Source organism: Barbus barbus, assembly GCF_936440315.1.
Source record: "Barbus barbus genome assembly, chromosome: 8".
Taxonomy (NCBI): Eukaryota; Metazoa; Chordata; class Actinopteri; order Cypriniformes; family Cyprinidae; genus Barbus; species Barbus barbus.
This window is the reverse complement of record NC_136736.1, coordinates 24,591,504-24,613,982: the sequence shown is the minus strand read 5'-3', so window position 1 is coordinate 24,613,982 and position 22,479 is coordinate 24,591,504. Positions and strand designations below refer to the sequence as shown.

The 22,479-nt window shown below is 39.1% G+C and overlaps 1 protein-coding gene across 2 annotated transcripts in view; it reads left to right on the top strand.

Moving 5' to 3' along the window:
• Positions 1-733: 733 nt before the first annotated feature.
• Positions 734-22,479, top strand: part of LOC306873875 (protocadherin Fat 1-like) — a 93,684-nt gene continuing 71,938 nt past the window's right edge. For both annotated transcript variants that reach the window (XM_079423392.1, XM_079423393.1), the window contains exons 1-2: positions 734-844; positions 2,445-5,728. In XM_079423392.1, the coding sequence (XP_079279518.1) occupies positions 2,470-5,728 (3,259 nt within the window). In that variant the 5' untranslated portion in view covers positions 734-844; positions 2,445-2,469. The remainder of the gene's footprint in view (positions 845-2,444; positions 5,729-22,479) is intronic.

Here is a 22,479-nt window from a genome sequence, read left to right as displayed (position 1 = left end):
AGGGTTCTTATACCAATAGGCGTAATAATCGAGAAAATGGTAATCAAATGTTATTTTGATTTTAATTAGATATAGCCTATACATTAGGCTTTTCATATAGCCTGACACGTTTTTCTCTTTTCATGTTTGGTTTAGCCTACCGTCTGCAGTTACACCGGATGTTCTAATCTATAAATGTGATATTTGACATATATTCACCTTTTATATTTATATTCACCTAAGACATAAAAAACGTTGTTATCATTAATAATGACCAAGTTAGCATTTGAATGAGTGGTGCGTGTGTAACTGTTCAGTTGCGAACGCTTTTCACAGAACTCACATGTGAGTCAGAAAACGCAATAATGCTATAGAAGAAAAAAACTGGCATTGATGTATCTTTTTATTTTTTCTATCGACTTGGTACTGAAATACCGGTGCTACTTTGATATAGTGATAGGTAATGTAGGTACCTTGCGCGTAGGGCTTTTATCATGACGAGTAGCCTATCTCAAATGCTGACAGCCATGGAGATAATTTCTCTGCTTTGTTCCAAAAACGCATGATTCAGCATATTTCTTCATTAGAGACAGAGGTTTGGCACATACAATAAAACATCAAAGACTTCTCCCGTCTCACTGTGAGGGGAGAGCGACGGCCGTTTCATCTTCGTGCCAATAGGAAGTAGATCCGTGCGCTGGGCAAGGAGCGCGGAGAGATACTAAGAGCGCTTTGTGTGTGTGCGCGCTGATCGGATAGTTCAGTGAGCAGAGAGAGCAGCTGAGAGTGTCGGTACCATGCAGAGATTCGGAACTTGTAAACTTCATGAAAAGCCACCAAACAAAGGACGTTAGTACTGAAATAGGTATGTACGATTTGGGAAGTCTTAAAATTGCGCTAGGGCTTCTTGGACGTGTTCTAGTTTTGTGCTATTTTCAGAAATGCGTGAAAGTTTCAGTCAGCTCGCGGTGTAAAGTTGCCGCTGGGAGTCCTCCACTGCCCTCTGTACATGGTGGAAATAGGGCAGCTTTGAAGTTGACCGTATTTTGGCAAAGCTGTTGAAATACTCAATGTGTCCAGCTGCAGTTGAATTATTTAAGAGAAGCGGTCCAGAGTGGTCAGCTAATTGTTTTCAAATAAGAACAGTTCATACATCTGGCCAGCGCATGAAGGCATATCAGTGTGGCGACGTGAAATGAATAGGAACCGACGGACTGGGGGATGGGGATACACTTTAACAACGGAGCAGAAGCCCGTCTTTTGTTACTTTGGTATTTTGTTTCCATTCCATAGGCTAAATTGCCATATATTTAGGAGAGTTAACACTGTTGTTTAGTGGGCTAACAACAAAGAGGTTTTATAGTTCTTAGTTTTCGCTGAGAAAGTTCAGTCATATTTATTTCATTTCTGAACTAAAGGTCAATTTATTTTTAACGACTGTGAGTCTTTTGCTGTTTTATACGCTGGAGGGCACGAATAGTCGCGAGGACGTTTGGAAATCTCGAGCACGCGCTCGCGGAGTGTGAAGTACTCTGTTGTAAATTGCTTTGCACACAAAATAATTTACTAAATGTTAAATGTTGTATTAATGTTATGAATTTCTACATTGCGCCGTCTGTCGTCCGCAGGCTAGCCGAACATGTGTGTATTTTTTTAGCAAATGCGAATAGATGAAACGAACGCTGAAAGTTTTCTAGAGATTTGTTTAACATGGTTAGTCATGCATATGGCATTTTCCTAAAGTGCAGCATATCAGAAAATAGGCTAAACAATACTACGAATACTACGAACCACTATAATAATACATTTATTACCACTAATACATATGATTAAATAGGTATACGCACTTCTTTATAGTGTCTCAGTGAGCTCTGGTAAGTAATACAGATCAAAGTAGAGATGAAAAAGAAAAAGTTTTGTGATTTATCAGCTTTTCACATTCATTGACATAATTGGTAATGTTTTCCTACTTATGTTATGAACACATTATTGAACACCTCTCTGTGCATATTGTCTTGTTCTTAGCTGAAGAAGATGTATGGCAGGAAGCAGTGAGAATAATGTATAATTTATTCAAGAGGCAGTGGAATATGACTATATATGTATACACAAAAGGCACTTCCATCCTCACAGTGTTCACAACAATTCATCATTTGGCCTATCTGCTGTCATGGTGTCTATGGTGAAGTTGGAAATATAGACAAATAGTCAGCCGCTGTGTCTATGGATGCTGATGCACTAATCATATTTGTTTTGAGTGATGATATGCCATAAACAGATATTTAAAAGTTGTCTGTCAGTTTCTTATCTGCTTCAACCCATGAATACCTTAATGATAATATAAGTAGTGTTAGATATGAAGTTTTCAGATGAAAGACTCTAACCACATAAATGTGTCCCAAATGTACTAAGTCTATTAAAAGTGGAGCTGCGTTATCTTAACTTTTTCTCTTTTTTCCCCCCAGTTTCAGTGAGGAGTGCGCTGCAATCATGCAGAACCATGTGACTTCACTGCTGGTGGTTCTGCTGCTCCTGTGCAGCTGCACTGGGATCCAAAGCCTCGACACTGCACCCGTCCCTCTGTTTACCCAGTCTGTTTACAATGCTACCATTTATGAGAACTCTGCTGCTAAGACCTATGTGGAAAGTCCTGTCAAAATGGGAATCTACATCACAGATCCTACCTGGGAAATACGGTACAAAATCGTGTCGGGGGACAATGAGAACCTCTTCAAAGCCGAGGACTTTCAATTGGGAGACTTTAGTTTTTTGCGAATAAGGACCAAAGGAGGTAGCAGTGCCATTCTTAACCGGGAGGTTAGAGACCACTATAGTCTCACAGTCAAAGCCATGGAAAAGAATTCAAATGCTGAGGCTCGAACACAAGTCAGGATTCAGGTACTGGACACAAATGATCTTCGGCCACTGTTCTCCCCAACCGCTTATAGCATATCTTTACCAGAAAACACAGCTATTCGCACAAGTGTAGCCAAGGTGATGGCGACGGATGCGGATATCGGTACGAACGGAGAGTACTACTACAGCTTCAGAGAATGGACGGATATGTTTTCGGTCCACCCCACAAGTGGTGTAGTTACGCTAACCGGACAGCTGGACTACTCTGAGACAAAGCAGTATGAATTAGAGATTTTAGCAGTGGACCGAGGCATGAAACTGTACGGAAGCAGTGGATTTAGCAGCATGGCCAAGTTAACGGTACGAGTGGAGCAGGCCAACGAGCATGCTCCGGTCATCACTGCTGTAACGCTAGCAACCTCAGACACTGACAAGGACCCTACTTATGCTATCGTGACTGTCGAAGACAGTGACCAAGGTGCTAATGGTGAGATAGCATCTCTCAGTGTGGTTGCGGGCGACCCTCTTCAGCAGTTTAAAGCCATGCGCACAAGTCCAGGCAGTAAGGAATATAAAATCAAAGCAGTTAAGCAGGTCGACTGGGATAGTCAGCCTTTTGGATACAACCTAACACTGCAAGCCAAAGACAAAGGAAGCCCACCCCAGTTTTCATCCGCAAAGGTCATCCATGTCATGTCCCCCCACTTTAAAGTAGGGCCTCCTAAGTTCAGTCAAACTACTTACAGTGTCAATGTGAGTGAATTTGCACCACTGAACACACCTGTTGTAATGGTAACAGCTGTGCCAAAGTATCCTCAACTTAAGTATGCATTTAGACACAAATTGGATAAAAATAATTTTGCCATTAATGCAGATTCAGGCTTGATTACAACAGCTGGGCCCCTTCATGCAGACTCCGTGAACAGATATGAATTAGAAGTTATGACCAGCGACAAAAAAGCATCTGCAAAAGTAATTATCAATGTGATCGACGTGAACAACAATGCCCCAGAATTCAAACAGACATCTTACAAAGCTAGCATTGATGAAAATATGCCCATAGGTACTAGTGTACTAACAGTGAAAGCCACTGATTTAGACAGTGGTGAAAATGGATATGTCACTTACAGCATTGCCAATGTGAATCCCCAGCCATTTGTCATTGACTACTTCTCTGGTGTCATCAGTAGTTCAGAGATTTTGGATTATGAATTGATGCCAAGGATTTATACCTTGAAAGTGCGGGCGTCAGACTGGGGTTCCCCTTTTCGACGTGAGTTGGAAACTCAGGTTACAGTCACACTTAACAACTTGAACGACAACAAGCCACTTTTTGAGAACGTTGATTGTGACGTAACTGTTCCAAGAGACCATGGTGTGGGTGAGCAGATCACAACCGTGTCTGCTATCGATGCTGATGAGTTGCAGTTGGTGAGGTACAGAATAAAAGCTGGGAATGACTTGAATCTGTTTGAAATTAATCCAAACTCAGGCGTTCTGTCCTTAAAGCAGCCTTTGAGTGAGGGTGAGGCAGCAAAAGTGTCCTATCACAGTTTGCAGATCATAGCCAGTGATGGAGAACATGAAACTCAGCCAATGTTTTTGAACATTACGGTTGTTACGGCGCGTAAACCAGTCCAAGTGAAATGTGTTGATACTGGAGTTGCCAGCATGTTGGCAGAAAAACTTCTGCAAGGAAGCAAGATCCACAGCCAAAACGAACCCGAAGACCACTTTCAAGACTTACACTCTGTGAACCGCGTTGTGCCCCAGTTTGCAGAAACTTTTCCCAGTGTGATTGAGGTCAAGGAAGACTTGCCTGTTGGGGCCAGGGTTGTCCATCTTAGTGCCACGGATTCTGACAGCGGTTTCAATGGAAAACTGGTTTATGTTATCTCTGGGGGTGACACTGAAAGTCGATTCGTCATTGACATGGACAGCGGATGGCTCAAAGTGTATGCACCACTTGATAGAGAAACAACTGATCACTATACATTGAACATTACCGTGTATGACCTTGGAATACCCCAGAAGTCATCTTCACGTCTGCTGGATGTAAAGATCCTGGATGCTAATGACAACAGCCCACAATTTTTACAGGACGCATATTCGGTGGACATCAGCGAGAACACTGCAGTGGGCACAGAGATCATTCAAGTTGAAGCAAAAGATAAAGATCTTGGTGATAATGGTGTGGTCAGATACTCCATATTGGCAGACACAGATCAATTTGCTATTGATACGGAAACAGGGATCGTTACGGTGAAGAAGTCTCTAGACCGTGAAGTGCAACCCAGTTTTATTCTCAAGATAGCAGCTCGTGACCAGGCCTCTGGTGAACCTCAACTTGTCTCTACTGTGTTGCTTAAAATCACACTGGAGGATGTAAACGACAACCCTCCGAAATTTATTCCTCCAAACTACCAGGTGAAAGTACGTGAGGATCTACCCATTGGTACTGTTATAATGTGGCTGGAAGCTCACGACCCAGATGTTGGGCCATCTAGCCAGGTACGATACAGCCTCGCTGACAACGGAGATGGGAAATTTGAAGTAGACAAATTGAGTGGCGCCGTACGAATCGTGCAGAATCTGGATTACGAGAAAAAGCAAGTGTACAGTCTCACAGGAAGGGCGAAGGACAAAGGGAAGCCGATATCTTTGTCCTCAAGTTGTCACATTGAGGTGGAGGTTGTGGACGTGAACGAGAATCTGTACAGGCCATTGTTCCCATCATTTGTGGATAAGGGATTTATCAAAGAGGATGTGCCCATTGGAACATCAGTGATGAAAATCACAGCTCAGGATGAAGATAAAGGAAGAGACGGAGAAATCCGTTACTCCATTCGGGATGGCTCGGGTCTGGGGATCTTTACTATCGATGAAGAAACTGGTAAGTTATCTTCCTTTCCCTTTTATCCTTTCATGACTGGGGCGGGGTAGCGGGGGATGTTTTGTCGGGTCATGAATTATTCAAGAAACAAATCTCCTATTCATAAAAGTGGCCGGTGAAATGAACGGTGTAAATGTGAAAGAACTTGCTGTATTAGAGGTGATTTTTTGGGGTGTACAGAAGGAGGGATTCATATTATTTTGTGTGGCATCAGTTGGATACTTGCGCAGGTCGGTGGTAGCAGTTGGATGTCTTTGAGAGAGCTGATGAAGAGCATCCTGATTCTTTTCAGTTTTGCGCCGGAGGAGAGAGAATTGATGGCAGGAACAGATGGAGCAGCTGTCTCTCGGACCTGCTGTAGACATTCCACACTAGTTGCCGTGGTATTAAGAGGATTGCTTGCTCTCTCCACCCCCTACTTCCGTGCACACATATTTTTCTACTTGATTCATTCTCTCTGTCTATTTTTCTTTTTAAATAATCAAATCAAGCACCGGCTATTTCTCATTTATAGATTATTTTGCTATGTAGGCCATAGGGTACTTAACGTCTATGAATGTGAGCCAATGAGAGGTAGGGAATGGTGCTTTTTGAAGCAAACACATTTCAAAAGTCAACATCTGGCCTCATTATCTTTATACAAAGAATGTATTAATACCTCTCTCAGCTGCCCTGACCACTCAAAGCACCTGTGCCAAAAGCTTAAAATAAGCAGTCTGGAATTCCAACGGTCTTTGACACCATGCAACTCTTGGCCACCCAGTAAAAAATGAAGGCCTCATATACCCAAAGCTCAGAAGACTGAATATTAAGTGTTTTCATGGATTAAATGGTTTTTGTGCTGAGCTAAATGAGTAATACAAACAACAAACCAGTGAAACATCATGCATAAAACGTTTTTTTTTTGTAGGGATGGGACGATACACCTACCTCCCGATTTGATACTATCACGATACTTGGGTGACGATATGATATGTATTACGATTTTTTTAAAGAATTTTGATTCTACAAGTATTCGATATTGCTATGTGTTGCGATTTTTGTTTTTATTTTTTTTAACTCTAGACCATGAGAAAAAATTTAATGATACACTTAATATACAGACTGTCACAATAAAAAAAACCACACATCTTAGCAGTCACTATTACAATTCGATATTACAATTTATTGTAATTTTTGTTTGCTTATTAAAGACTAGACAATGGAAAATAATTGATTATACCCTTAAAAGAGACTGCATATGATGAGTCATATTAACAAAAACAATGCATCACATCTTTCTAAACTTTTATTTCAGGAGCATACACATACACAGTGTACCAAAACCCTGAACTTTTACATGAATATAATAGTCAAATATTCAACAAAAAGAGCAGAGAAAAATAAAGTGCTATGTTACTTTGCATACCGTTTTAGTCAATGTTTTCCCGGCAGTGTGTAAAATCCAAATTGTTTAAACACTTGGGATTCAAAACGTGAAGGTGCAGAAAGAATTCTGGAGGTTTGGTCCTCTGCCTCCATCATGGTTTTGCTTTCTCGCATGGGCTTTAAACGTATATGACGTCATCTAATGCAGCGGTACTGCGCACGCAGAAGGATCGTTGTAAGATGTTATCAAAGCACCACGAGAGCTACAGAGAGCAGACGCTTCGCATGTTTTCGAATCGCTCTCGCGGTACTTTAATGTCATACGCTGATCGTCTGCGCGGTGCTGCTCCAAGTCCAACACACCTATACATCTCGCCCTCTGTTGGAATTACAAAGTGCTAACTTCTCCCCACCACCTTTTAGGAAAAATAAAATAATGAAATAAAAATTGATTCTGAGGTAAACCAATCGATTTTTAAATAGTTTTTAAAAAGAATCGCGTTAGTTAGGTGAATCGATTTTTTTTCTCCCACACCTAGTTTTTTGCATGCATGCAATTAATGTCTGGAATTCATGCATAACAAATCACCAGGTTAGTCAAGGTGGAAACGTATTACTAGTTGTACTGTAATTCAAATCAAGGTAGCCAGGCATGTCTGCCTAAGAAAGTAAATTAGCAGTATCCTTTGAATCCCTTTTGGTAAATCTTGCTTTCTTGTGTGGTAAATTTAGCATGACAGGATGTGCTGGCATAGGGTTGTCCCCCCAACAAGACCATCTGTTGGCCATTGTGCCTGCCCAGTCTTATGTCGATTGGGCTTTGCTGCCGTTCCAATGGATGGAAGCTTACTTGGAGATTTTGATTTGGGTAGAGAAAATAGTTAAATGGTCTCTTGGGTGGATCAGAAAGTTACGAACCTGCATGAGTTTATCACCACCACAGATATTACTCTTTTAAACTTACAAAAACTTTGCAGGGCTCAACAATATGGATGATCAATATGGATGACGCGAGGGTCAGTGTAATAAAGTTTTGAGCCAGAACTGTCACTTTTACATTAAATTATAGAGATGCACCGATTGACCTGCCCGTGATTGATTCCGAACCGATCCTTTTATTGCCAGCGGCGCAGGCAATGCGCACACTCACAGTCGTGTGTAAACACGTCATTTCACGTGAGAATGATTCTAATTTTAATTGCATTCAGTGTAAACGGCGACTGATAATGTATTTATGTCATGCCAGATGAGGCTTGCACAGCCTGAGTGAGTGTGTGAGAGAGACAGCACACACAAAATAACTCAGAAATTTATAGATGCATACTGCAGTAGAAGAAAAAAAAATATTTTCAATGTATGATTTAGATAAGCAACATTACACGGCCATGATGTTTCCCCGAATATCAATATCAACACGATTGCAACGTGACACTGATTTTATACAATAGTATTTAAATAAACAAGAAGTTAAAATTAAGTGACTTAGATTTTAGACAAAATATTGACAGTTTTTGCTCAATTTCGCTGACGAAAATAGTTCCGATCAAAGCCACAGCAGAACTGTTGTGCGTCTCCGAGCAACACACAGCGGTGTTTCGTTACTGAATGAATCCACGTTTTTGAACGAATCCAGTCGAGTCAATGATTCAATGGCCCATTCATAAGGACAGTTACTTGCCTCGTTTATGAATGAATCAGCCGTTTGAATGAATCTGTTGAATGAATGAATAAATGACTCACTCATTAAAACAGACATTTGCCGCCACCTACTGGTGGTTTAGTCATATTTAAAAGTATCATTGCATTTTTTTCAACATTTATTTGTATGTTTTTTAAAAAAAATAAACATTAATCTTATAAAATTATTTATGCATTTGAAATTTTGCAGTGTAAATTCATTTATGGCACCTCAGCTTCACCAAACTGTCTGTGTAAATACATCTAATGCCACTTCAGATGCAGCTTCTATCGGCAGGTCACACTTCCAAAAAAATCGGAATCGGAATCGGCCAAGAAAATGGCAATCGGTGCATCTCTATTAAATTATATTGTAGGCTATATCATTATATCCTTTCCTTAATGCAGAATAATCTCCATATCAAAGTTTTAATCTAATAGTTACCGTAATGTTTTGTGGTTGTGAGCATTGTCAATTGAAAGTCCACTCAGCACCACCCCTAACTAGAGATGCGGGCCACCAGGAGTCTCTGACCTTCTCCCCCGCTCTCTGACCCCCAAATTGATCTATCTGCTCTGGCAGCAATGCCATTGTATTTTTCAGAGTCCCATTGTTAAGGATCATAGCCAGGACTGGTAGTAAAGCAAATATGCCTGAGGTAACAGCAGCTCTCTTGGGAATGGAAAGATTAGAAGAGGGATGGGTAGGAGGTGTTCAGGTTTGAGGTCACTACATGTGGAATGAATATCACGTTTCAAGCAAGGAATCAATCTTTAAACCAAGGCTAGAGAATAGTAATAAAGAGCCATTTGTTGTTTTGCACTAAATGGGTATTTCGAGAACGTGGGGTCACCGTTGCTGGAGGCTATGGGTGTACCTTTAGTCATGTTTTATGAGAATGAACACCAAAAGAAAGACTGACACACATCTGGACCATATTTGGTGCTTTGGACTATATTTTCCATGTGTTTGTGTTGTTTGCCGATTTTATTCTCTATTTCTACAGACCCCACAGGGGGCAAGGAATGTGCAAATTAAATGTTTTCTGTTGTTCATTTCTACCCCCATTTTGTTCGCCTCAGCCCTACATGTTTGACTCCAGTAGTTCTGCCTTGTAGGAATGTGAGGCTTCCGTCATTTATATCCCGTCTTCCCATAGATGTATTTTTGTTTGTCTGAGGGGAGCAAAAACTTCCCTCAGAAACCTCAGTTCTGAGTAACAGTTTGAATTAGTCTATTACTGACACAACGAAACTCGAATACGACCCGATTAGTGCTTTAAAATAGAATGGTTACTTGAGATAGTGTGTCTTTTTTGCTGTGATTTGGTCTGCTTTTCCATCTCAGCAGTAAATAGCAAAACTAGAAATCGGTCTGTAGAGTCTTGTCTGTAGAACCTCCTGCAGTGTTTACATATGTGATTCTCACAAACATGTCAAGAGCAGAGGGCTATAATGAGCTCTGGTGAGACCTTAGTGCTCAAGTCAGGCAAATTCTGCTGTGTGTGTGTTTGTAAAGATGACACACACACACAAGCACAGATGCACAAATCATTGAGGTATGCGCTAAATTGATTAATGTCGCTTGCCAGAGCTGCGCAAAGAATCTTGTGCCTTTATTTAATATACCTCCCATGGTAAAAGGGAACAAGTAAAATTGGAGCGCAAAGTTACGGGTAAAGGATCGTAGACTTTGATATTTATGAAATGAAATGCTAAAAAATAGATGGTTGCAAATGCTGATATTTCTCTCTCTGACAGTGCGTTCACATCAGACGCGACTTGCGCGAATAAATCGCGCTATTCGTGCGTAGTTGGACGCTTGAACATTTTGAGTTTACTCGCTTCATTCGCGCATGAAATTCACTTCAGAACAGACACAAATTTGCGTCATGGGAGGGGCTTCTGCCAGGAGGCTCCAGTCTCGTTGCGAAATGGCTGACATGGATTTTGTTGAGAGGGTAGTTGGACTTTATGTGCTATGGAAACACTGGACGCGTGTATTTCAGCCGAGAATGTAGTTGTTTAAAACTCAAATCTGCGGTTTATTTATAAAAACAGCGCCTATTTGAAAATGTGCTTCGCCGATTTCGGAGCCGTGAGCTCCAGGCGATCACCGGGCGCTCGTGCTCATGTATCCTGAAGAGAGGAGTATAACCTCGGCTAGTCCTTCTGACATTTGCCGCTGGCTCTGATGTCTCTGTAGTGGATAAACATAAGATATAATTAGTTTTTGGTAAATCTAACGGCTAATCTTTGGTCTATCGTACAGCTCCAGGTATCCACATACAGGACGATGATTTTGTCCTCTGTTGTTTCGAATATCTGCCTCCGCTCGTAATCACGTCACTACTAGAGCAAGCTCCTGATTGGTTAACCCAGCGCAAATATCCGCCAAAGTTCCGATTTTTCAACTTGCGCAATTCGCGCAAATCACGTGTTACGCGCGCCAAACGCCCGAAACGCTCAATTCGCGACGCGTTAGCGTTAGACGCGAAACGCTTCATTCGCGTCTGGTGTTAACGCACCATGAGGCCAGTGACATTGTATGCTCAATTAGGTACACCTCCTCCTACTAAAGCACATTTTAAAGAAACACATCTACTAGGCAGTTTTCTCATTTGTGTTCTGAGAACAGTACATTTCTGCTTTATATTATTCATTTGCTCTGTAATGAAGTCAGCTCAGATTCTTTGCCCAGTTGACCACGCAAGATGTGATATAGCAATTTACACCTCTTGTGAAAGTTTGCAGGGGTCACCTACATTGAGATGCTGATTAGCCACATTTTTCAGATCATTAAATAAAAAAAATGAATCTGTACTTGATAAACATATGAATATCACCCTCTAAGTACATTTAATTTCTTTCTGTGTTGTTATTTAATATTCAAAAGTATAAACCAAATAACCATCAAATAATTGGATCCACTTTTTGTTAAAGTCACAGAGATCACAATTTCTCAAATATGTGAAAAAAACTCACCACATTCTGATGCCATGATCAATGACTAGTGTCCCAAATGACATACTCTAAACTTGCTTTTTCAACTATAAAAAGGTGCATCATCCAGATATTTGAAGTGTACTTCTTTTTGGAGTTTTAATTGTAAACAGACTGCTCATACTGTTTACACTATAAAATGGCATGGAATAGTACGAAAATTGGGACGTACCTACTCAGACATCGGGATACAGACATACCTGCTTGACCCAGACACCATTAGGTCAGAGAGTGCACCCATAATGCTGAGCATGCAACCATGTCTAATCCCCCTGACTCGCTGCACAAAAATATCTGTTTGTGCATGAAGCAGCATAGAAAGCCAGTGACTTTTTCCACTTGTTCCTCATGTGACTGATGTTCAGAAAATGTAGCCTGACTTGTAATACAACAATACTTTTATAAGAAGGAACATTTACAACTTCTAGTTAGATGTTTCAAAGATTGATTAATCACTAGGAAAAGCCAAAATCTCTAAATGCATTTTAATGTATGCTCTTTGTCCGTCGTTTTATTAACATAACTGTTAACATCTTTCACTCTTTAAGTCCATATGCTCTGGCAAGTGATTTTTGAATTCTCTTTGAAGACTCACAACCCCGCTCTTTTTTAGTTTCAAAATGCACTTTTGTAGTAGCCAGTGCAGCATTTTTTGAAAACTCAGTCCACTTGATACTTTCTAATGCCAATTAAGCACTCTGTTCATTAACTATTCTTTTAGCACTTTTGAAGAATAAATATTTGGAGAACAGAATTGCACTTCTAAGAACTGGCTCATAAGCGTCATTAGGTCAGGAATCAGACTACAGTGGTTGGGCCGTTAGGGGTGTGCGATATATATCGTCTGCGATAATATCGTAAATGTTTTTTTAACGATGTGCAATTTGACATTATCGAGTATTTTGCAAAAACCAAACAAAACACCCCTACAGAGTGCACGCATTCATTACGTGAAGTCTAGACTAGAGCGTGTGCGCGTTTAGAATGTGTTCTTTCACTGCAAGATTCAGTCTATTAAAATGCATTAAAAATGATCACAAAATTCAAGATATGGGGGCAGAAAATGCATATGTGTATGTATATACAGTATAATTTCATATAGTTACAATCACACGAAGAGTACCGTTTTTTTGTTCAAAAATAAGCTTGATTGTGATATTGATTTTATAACAGTTCAATAAACAATAAGTTAATATTAAGACACTTACGATTTAGACACCATATTGCCTGTTTTTGCTCCATTTCGCCAACAAAAAATAATTCCAAACACAGCCACAGCGCTGTTTTTTGCATCTCTGAGCAACATGAGGACGTTTAGTTCCTGAATGAATCAACTGTTTAAATGATTCGGTTCATTCGCAATGACTCACTTAACAGTGACTTGCTGCCACCTACTGGCGATTTTAATTTCACATTCAAAGTATCTGTTCATTTTAAAATAATTTAAAATATCAGTATTTAATGTTTTATTTTTAAAATATCAAAACATTTTGCATTTGTAACTGCAGGTTAAAGCACTCTTTGTCCATCTGAGCTGCATTAAACAGTGTGTAAATATATCTAAATGCCACTTCAGATGCAACTTCTGCAAAGATTCATTTTGTTGAAACTGGTTTCATTTGTTTGGTAGCAGCCTAAATGTCTTATTATTCTAATTGACTGATTAAGTGTAACAATTTGATTCAAAAGATGCACACGTTTAGAAAACAATTGCTCATAAAAGGTAAAAATGAATTTAAACTTATATGAAAAGATTAATTTCTATCACTGATGTGAACTGACCACACAGAATATGAAGAATATCAAAAACCGCAGCTGTCCACGGTAGACAGATATCAGCACAATAACACACTCAGCAAAATATCGTCTAATTATCGTTATCGAAAAAAATCCCTCAAAATATCAAGATTTTTTTTTTCAATATCGCACACCCCTAGTTTGGTGTACAAAGCACTAGTATGAGAGTGTTCATGTGCTGCTCTTTGTGCCATATCCCGTATATGCCCTTCCTGTGGGGAGAAAGGTTGGCTGATTCTTTCTGATGCCAGATAACAGAGGAATGTGCAGCCGGCTTTGTCTTCTCATGTTTGGCCTGGGCAGGGATAAGGGGAAGGGGGTCATCTGAATAAAAAGGGGTCAGGAGTGAGTTTTACTCTCCTATAGTGATTCTATTGCCATATCTGGCTCATTTCACTCTGGCTTTCTCTTTCGTTCTTATGCATTCCTACCAAGTGTCAAAATATTGAGCCTATTGTGTGATTATTCTCCTCTGTTACCCATCTCGCCGTCTCATCACCTTTTTCCATCTCTCAGGAGTGTGACTACTACTTTTCCACTTTTTTTGCAGAGGTATATGACTGGCTGTCTCCGTGTAGTCTCTGCTTGAGCCGTGTTGCTGGGGCAACTGAATTCTGGAATGCAGGATCAGGAGTTGATTGTAGGGTGCTAAATGAAAAGCACACTCTCCCTCGTTAAAGTCGACTGCCATCTCCCAACTATCAGGTCCCATTTTTGGGAACTCGTACTGATGTTAACTCCTGTTATTTTAACGTTCCCTAAATAAAAGCCAGTTGAGCAAAAGAAGACTGGCCATGCCAAAAACAAACCAGAAGCGGAGTGTTTTTGGTTTTAGACGTGTGCGCTACAGGATTGATGGTTTGACATTAAGCCCAGTATTTCATACTCAAATTCCATATGCCACGGTCCAGCTCTCAGCCATGCCAATTCCCATTACGGTGGGCGATGTTGCAACGTTCGCTGTTCCCCTGTGATGTCACCGATTTTTTAACAAGAATCGAAGGCGAGTGACAGTAGATGTAAACACTGCGCCGTTGGAAGCAGAGTGCGAAACCGGAGACGCTAACCACTGACGCGAGACAAACTGTATGATGCATCTGCTCCCAAACTGTATGTGACTATGCGTCAAAGTTAACTGACATTTTAGCATTGCTCATCCTGGGACTATGAATGTCACACCCACGGCTTTTCCACTCAGAGGTTAGAAATGAGAAATGAAGATGAATGCTTTTTATTTCACTGTTGGGCTTCTAAGCCTGACGGATAATCACAACAGCTTGCCACAAAGGCACAACAAATCATTGCATCACGGGGCGTTCAGCGAAACTGCAGTGTTTTTCACTATAAACTTGCACCTGTTATTGAAAACTGCTAACAGCGTATACCTCCATTCAGACATTGTGTGCATTTTGGCAGCACAAACCAATATTCGAACAAAGGCACGACAAATCATTGCATTGTCTGATTAGACTAGACTCACTGCAGAACGTTAACAGAGAATAGTCAATTGCGCGTGCTACAAGAGGAATGAAACATCTCCTTCACTCGTTACTCCATGCTGCTCATGCGTGTTGGGCTTGTTTACATGAGAGTGTGCAAACAAAAAAATATAACGGTGTATTTCAGAATTTTATATTTTCACTTCTTTTTTTCTTTTTTATATTTTCACACTTCTTTGCGCAAGAATAACACTGACCGCTACTTTCCAGCATAGACCAAATATTACTTTTTTATTTATTGTAATATTTCACTGTAAAATAAAAATAAAAATCAGTATTGAAGAAAAATAACATAACACAAATTTTTGTCTTGATTTTTTCATTTTCAAATGTTAAACCATCAAGCTTTTTGGTGGAAAACTACAGACATTAAACCTTTTAAACTTTTTGTTTTTATTTATATTTATTTTGTTGACAACAGGCCATTTGTAAGAACTATTCATTAATAGTTAGTGAGTGCTGTGTTCCCAAATGCATGTTATAAAGAACCCAAACTCAGGGCACTTTTTGTTTTGTTTGGAGCAGCATTTAATCCAAACCAAGCTGGTGTGAGACACAGAAATGTGTTTGAAAACACAGAATCATGAGCTGTTAATATGTAAAAGAATAGTGCCACACTTTGCTCTGAAATGCTCTGCTCATACGTTTATTTAATTAAACTGTAGTCTTTGCAGTTTGATCATTTGGGCTATATTGTGATTTCGGCTTTCATTTCAATTTTTTTTTCATGTAGCCCCCATTGTGGTGGTGTTAAACTTTAAAAATAGCAGTTAAAAACAACAATAAGGATAATTATATTTTGGCATTTTTCATGTGTTCTTTGCTGCAATCTGGCTTGCCTAGCTTTGTAGTCATAAGACTGTTCATGTAAACTCATGTAAACATACGCCTTCATTTGGACTGGTTCATTTGTTATGAACGGTCTAATGTAAACTGATATCACAGTGTCTGTGTTTGTTTTGGAATGTCGGTTGCACAGCTTTGCCCCTAGATAACGGTTAGCTATAAATTCACGTTCGTAATGATATTTAAAGGTGTAATTAGGAGTCTAGTTAAGAGTCAAACCTCTGGGGTTTGAACCAAATGACTTTTCTATTCCCTGTGTTTTACTGCCTCGCCAGACTCCTCCCTGCAATATTTTAAACGCCTTTGATCCTCGCCACACAGAAACACTCCAAGGAGCACACGTTTATAAATAGAAAAGTGAGAGGAAAAAAGAAGTGAGGCTTTCAAAATGTCAAGGCAGCACCCCGTATGAAGCATACTCTCACTTCATAGTCTTATCAGCCTTCCCAAAAGAGGAGAGAAAAGCTCTCCGGCATGAACTGGGACGCTAATGCGGCTGCCTGGTGATAATGCCAGTGCCTACTATGTCACTGGGCAGCTATTTCATGCTTTGAAAAAATGTTGTTATAACGGAGGACAGACGCTCGTTATCAGGAAGGGCTCAGAGATTGGAGTCAATTCATGGGGGAAAGAGCATGCTTAAAGTACAAATATGATATTTAAACAAACAGGCCGCGCTCACTGCCGGGCCTCTGCAAAAACACAAGGTCTTCTGGACAATGGGATCTGCCTGGGCATGTGTCAAAAGAAGCTCTCAGATGGAATTAATGGGCTAAAGCAGGCAGGAAAAAACTCCCCTGGTTTCTTTGACGAATTTCCTCTTCTTTTTCTTGCTCCTTTTTTGTGAACCAGCTTAGCCATTTTTTTCTCAGGATTGCAGTATATAGGTTTATATCTTAACTGGTTTGTTTTGCAAATGCAGTGCTTTCCAATCGCTCTCTGCTTAAGATGATAAGATTATCGTGATATGTAGAGCGAGACAGTGAGCTGTATTAAGTCGGTCAAATGATTGTGTTCTCCCTAAGTATGATTTTTCCCTCCAGCCAGATGTTACAGGCTGTTTTTTAGTGCTAGTCAGGTTGGTAGTTGCTTTGTTAGCCTGGACGATATACTGAAGACTCAATGATGCGTAACACGGAAATAGAGGGTTGACTCAAGAGGCTTCGCAAGCCCGTAATCTCTTGTCCAAGATACCCTGCAGATAAGATGGCTTTTGTGTGCCACAGTGTTTGTTAAAGTCATCAAGCACTCGTTCTTTAATTGCTTCCTCAATCCGCTATTAGAGGCCGATAACCTTGGCAGTGGCAGTCCCTTTTTTTTCTAAACTAGATTTGTGTTGGTTTCCAAGAGAATTTTAATCTAGAGTGAATCTTTTCCCACACATGCATTTATTGCTTTTTCAAAGTTATAAAGTTCATACAGTACTTTGAATATTTAGGGCTCAACATTAATGATGGCCTGCTGGACTACATGCATTTTTATGCATTGTAAAATTAAATATTTAGTTTTCTTTGTGGTTGCAAATTCCACTCATCCACTAAAGCCATTAATGTGAAAAAAGGTGTATTTGATGATTTATAATAAATCATATTTATAATAAATCACGTGTATGTGAATTTGAAAAAAAAAAGATATAAGAAAAACAATGAAAGTCAATGTAAAAATATACATCTTGATTATTTATAAATAATATTTATAATAGTTGTAAGTATAAATCTTGATTATTTATTTTTTGTGTGTTGGGGCAAAGATAACTGTAAGTTGTACTTGTCCACTACAGTCATCTAGGTAAAAGCAAATTTATATTTGTTTATTAAAAAGTATTATTTACAGTATTGGCAAGACAGTTAGAAATCTAAAATAGTGGCCCAAATATTTCTATTGAGGTCAGATATTATTCATGGTTTTATGAAGTAATAATTGAGTTTATTTATAGTACAAATATTCTTTAAGGCTTGTATAACATCTGCATACCTAAAGTGAAAGTAAAGTGGGGTAGAGCCCTATTAAAGCCCCTGAAAAAAGTCTGGGAACCGAGAGCATGATATGATTGAAGTTGGGAAAGGAGGGGTGGGGTGGGGTGATGGGAGCTTAGCCGAGGGTTCCCTCATAATACTCTTGGTTCTGACACTGGAATCTCAACTATTTCTCTGGAGTCTCGGGAAAGAAAAAGATTGAGACGAGAGTGAGAGAGTGAAGCGGGAGGTGGAGAGAAGAATCGCTGAGAAAGTTTATATAAGCATGTGAGCAGGAGGCCTAAGAAGGCTGAGGAATGCAGGAGCCCAGCAAACAGAATTAACCAAGCCAGTTCAAAGAGAAACGGACCACTTTTTAAAGTGCAGACCAGGGGAATACACGTCTTAAGCTGCCCTAACTTATTCCTCTGCTTCCACCACCTCCACTACATATGTGAAGCAGTGTAGAGTCATTCTCTGAAGGTCAGAGAATTGCTCAGAGTTTGTCAGGCTTTGCTTTGATGATATTCACAGCAGTTCTGCGAACGTCAACTGTGCTTACTGGAGCTGCAGTCTTGTGGCTTATTATGTATCCTCATCCAAAGAAAACATGATATTGACAGGTTTTTTTGAAGGCAACTGTCTCTTTCTGAAAATGAACACTAGGGATAAACAGGGTTTTACATATCATAATCCTCTATTTGACAACCCTGGTAATCTTTTTCTGGCTTCTAATTTGGTGCAATTGCCAACTTTTCAATCACATACAATTTGTAATTTCTCAAACTGAAACTGTGCCATGTGTTTGTGTGTGTGTATAAAGAAGAAGCAAGGGTTTCTTCAGCTATCATGGGCACTTTTACCCCCGTGGACTATTAGAACGTAAAATCTCTTGAAACACACTTTTCACACTCTCTAGTTTAGTTTGTCCAACAACAATATCCAACATTGGATTTGACGTACATTGCCAGAATTGTCTCCCCCCAGTTTTTCTGAAAGCATCACACTAAAGTGTTATTTCTCATCTCAAATTACAGTACCATTCAAAAGTTTGAATTTTATTTTGAATTAAATTAATACTTCTATTTAGCAGGGATGCATGAAATTGAACATAAGTCAAGACATTTTAATGTCATTTTAAATAAATGCTGTTCTTTTGAACTTTCTATTCTTTACAATATTTCATTTTAAAACAATATACAATTTTCACAATATTGCTGTTTTTACTGTATTTTTAATCAAATAAATGCAGCGTTGGTGAGCATATCATCTTTCAAAAACAACAAAAGATCTTACAGACCTCAAACTTTTGAACTGTATTGTTTTTAATTGCATTAATTAAAACAACAACAAAAATCACATAATAAAAATGTATTATTGTAGTGTAGCAGTTTACGTAATCATTTATAAGAATTTCTAATAGTTCATATTTTTTATGACAGCTGTTCATATTTTTGAGATTTCAAGTGATAGTGAACTGGAAATGACTAAAGCTGGATTCGGTTGTATGACCATCATCTCACACCATGTCGGTGTACTCATACTACCCGGTAAGCCATGTGTTCAACCAGACCCTTCTCTCTGACCCTCATTTTGGGAAAGTTGAGAAACATTAAAGAGGGAAGGCTGCATGGAGGCTTTCTATTCCCCAATCCACTTAACATTCCCATCATCATGGCCCTTGATACTCTCAACCAGGACCAAACTTTAACATGTCAAGTCAAGATCAGAAACCCTTCATGCTTGTTAACTCAGTGTGGAGATAGTGTAGTCATGGCCGTCTCATGATCTAATCAGTCACTGGGGATGTCGAACCAGTCTGAGAATGAAATGAGCTTCCTTTCTGTCTCTCTTTACACACACAAATATGCACACACACCTATATGCAAGGTCAGCCATGTTGAGTCAGTGCGAGCGGTTCTCATTGTTCATTGAGGCACTCAGGTTGCTGTGAAATGTCTCGCTTCAGGGTTAAGGAATGAACAGACAAAGCAGCCAGAAAGAAAGACCTGCTGCATTTCTGTCATCATATTCTATAGCTTCAGGGCAGGTTTCACAACTTCCTCAACCACAGTCGATTAAAAGGTGTGGCAGAATACCTACGAAACAACCTTAATGTACTGAGTGAATCATCACAATTACTGATCGTACGGATTGTGTTTGAATACGCCAAGACGGAATTTCCAAATTCCAAGTCTTGTTTGAACTAAACCGGGCTACATCTATTGCTAGTTTGTAGATAAAGTATTCAACTTTGGGGAAATATTTTGGTAGATATAAACTATAAACTATAAAAATGTTGCACTGAAGATTGTACAAGCAATTAAGCTTGAGCTTTAATGCTAAAGAATACCTGAAGCTTCTTTATAATAATAGCTTCATCTTAGTCAGGATTGGTAAGTATTGTAAAAGATAAAAAAGGAATCCTGTTGGGAATGTTTATTGTTAGGTAAATGTTCTTGCATGTCAATTCAAATGTAATTCACTCAACCAGGCTTCTAGAAGACAAGTGATTGTGGGCAGTTCATCTGGTAAATCCATGCTATTGGTCTATTCAGACCAAGTCAAAGTTCCATTATTTTATTAATTTTATGATAATATTTAAAGATACGATAATATTTATGCACTGCTTTAGAGTCCAAACTCTTTATGTTTTTAATTAGATGGGATTAGTAATATTTATTATTTAATTAGATTTTAGGTTAGTTATAATTGAAATATTAATACTAATAATTTTATCACACACACACACACACACACACACACACGATTCATATTAAAATTTATATAAATTTTCTTCAGAGAATGACACAATTTTGGCACCAGATGTGTCAGTGTGAATAGTTCTGTAACTATTCAGTTTCTTTTTCACTTCACTCTTTACATTTTAGCATTAGAAATGCTAAAAGTAGACAATAAATTAGGGATGCACTGAAATGAAAATTCTGGGCCATAACGGAAAATTCTGGATGCACTTGGCTGAAAACAGAAACTGAAAATACTTTGTAATAATTATTTATTGTTTTATTAAATACAATAAAACAATTTTGTAAGACTTTTTAATGTAACCCAATAATTTAATGATACTGAATAAAAAAAAAAACACAAGTAACCACATTTTTTATTGAAAGCACAATAAAATTTGACAGAAAATATATTCATTGATTAATTAATTATTATTTATATATATTTTTATTTTTGACTAATTATCAAAATAATGTATAGTCCTACAAAGCTAATGTTATCAGAGCATGTGAACAGAGCATAGCGTCACGAGAGGGTAGCTTCATTTTACCAGCGTTTCCATGGTACAGCACAGTAGCGCTATTGCAAACAGGAACAAGTATACTACATAGAAATTTCCTGTCGCCGCCTTATTTGAGCGGACAAATAATCTTTTCTGGTGAGCATGAGCGAACGATAAATGAGCAGAGTGGACATTCATACAGCAGAATATTGAGCGCAGCATCACACCGCACTTTCGGCCATTTTTCTCTTTCAGCCAAATGCCATTTTCAGCTTATATTTTTCTTGCAGCCCAAATTTCAGTGCATCCCTACAATAAATATGAAGTGAAATTTAGCTTAGTATGGTCTCTCAGCATCAGGCTTTAGTGGGAATGTGCTTGTGCGTTGGTGAAGTCATCATCCTGTTGACTGCTTTTTCAGAGGTGGCCTTTTGAGCTTGAAGGAGCTGCTTTCTTTTGTGTGTATCCCCCGGTCATCCAAATGAGCACTCAAGCATGGACAGTCGTTTGGCAGAGACAAAGCTCATTTTCTGTCTCACCCTTCTGAATACATTTAATGTGTCCTTGCTGAATAAAAGTATTAATTTCTGACTGACTCTCAATCTCAAACTCTTTTGAAAATGTAAAAATCTAGAAAAAGTCTTGCTTTTTCCGTTTGCCTAATTTCTTATGCATGTTCCTTCTTTAAGAATTAACTGTGCAGAGCTTTTACAACATTGAGTATATAACAGTGCTGATCTATGGGCCACCCTACACCGGCAGCCATGGGCAAGATGAAGTGAGCTATCCGTTTCTTTTCTTTCACCTCCTATATTAGAGCCTTAAGCTATCCAGCTAAAGTCAGGTGTTACTGATCAATAATGAATGAAAAATAAGGCCAAGAAGGTGAAATAAAACAGCCCGAGCCTGTGAAAAGCATTTTTTTTTTGTCTGTTTTAAAGGAATAAGTCTCTTCTTTCTCACGTAACACCATTGAGGCTCCATCTAGTCCTGCGAGTTTGCTAAAGCCCAGCAGAGCAAGTTAAGAAGACAAAGAACCAGAACTGGCACTATGCACTGTGCAAAAAGATTGTTCTGGAGCAAATCGGATAATGTTGCCGCTTCCTTGTTTCTTATGTCCTTGTGCGACATACTTGTACTTTGCAACCAAACATGAATGCTGAGTCAGCTTAAATGAAGTTGGAGTGAATGAGAGTATTCTTGAATGTTTGCAACCTGAATAAACACCAGATCTTAAGATTTCTTAACCAGCTAGGTATAATCTCAAAGGTCAAGGGCTCAAGTTTAATCGGATCGAGTTTTCAACGACAGGAGCCTCCCTGTTCTGGCAGGAGTAAACTTTGGCCAGGGAGTGTCTAT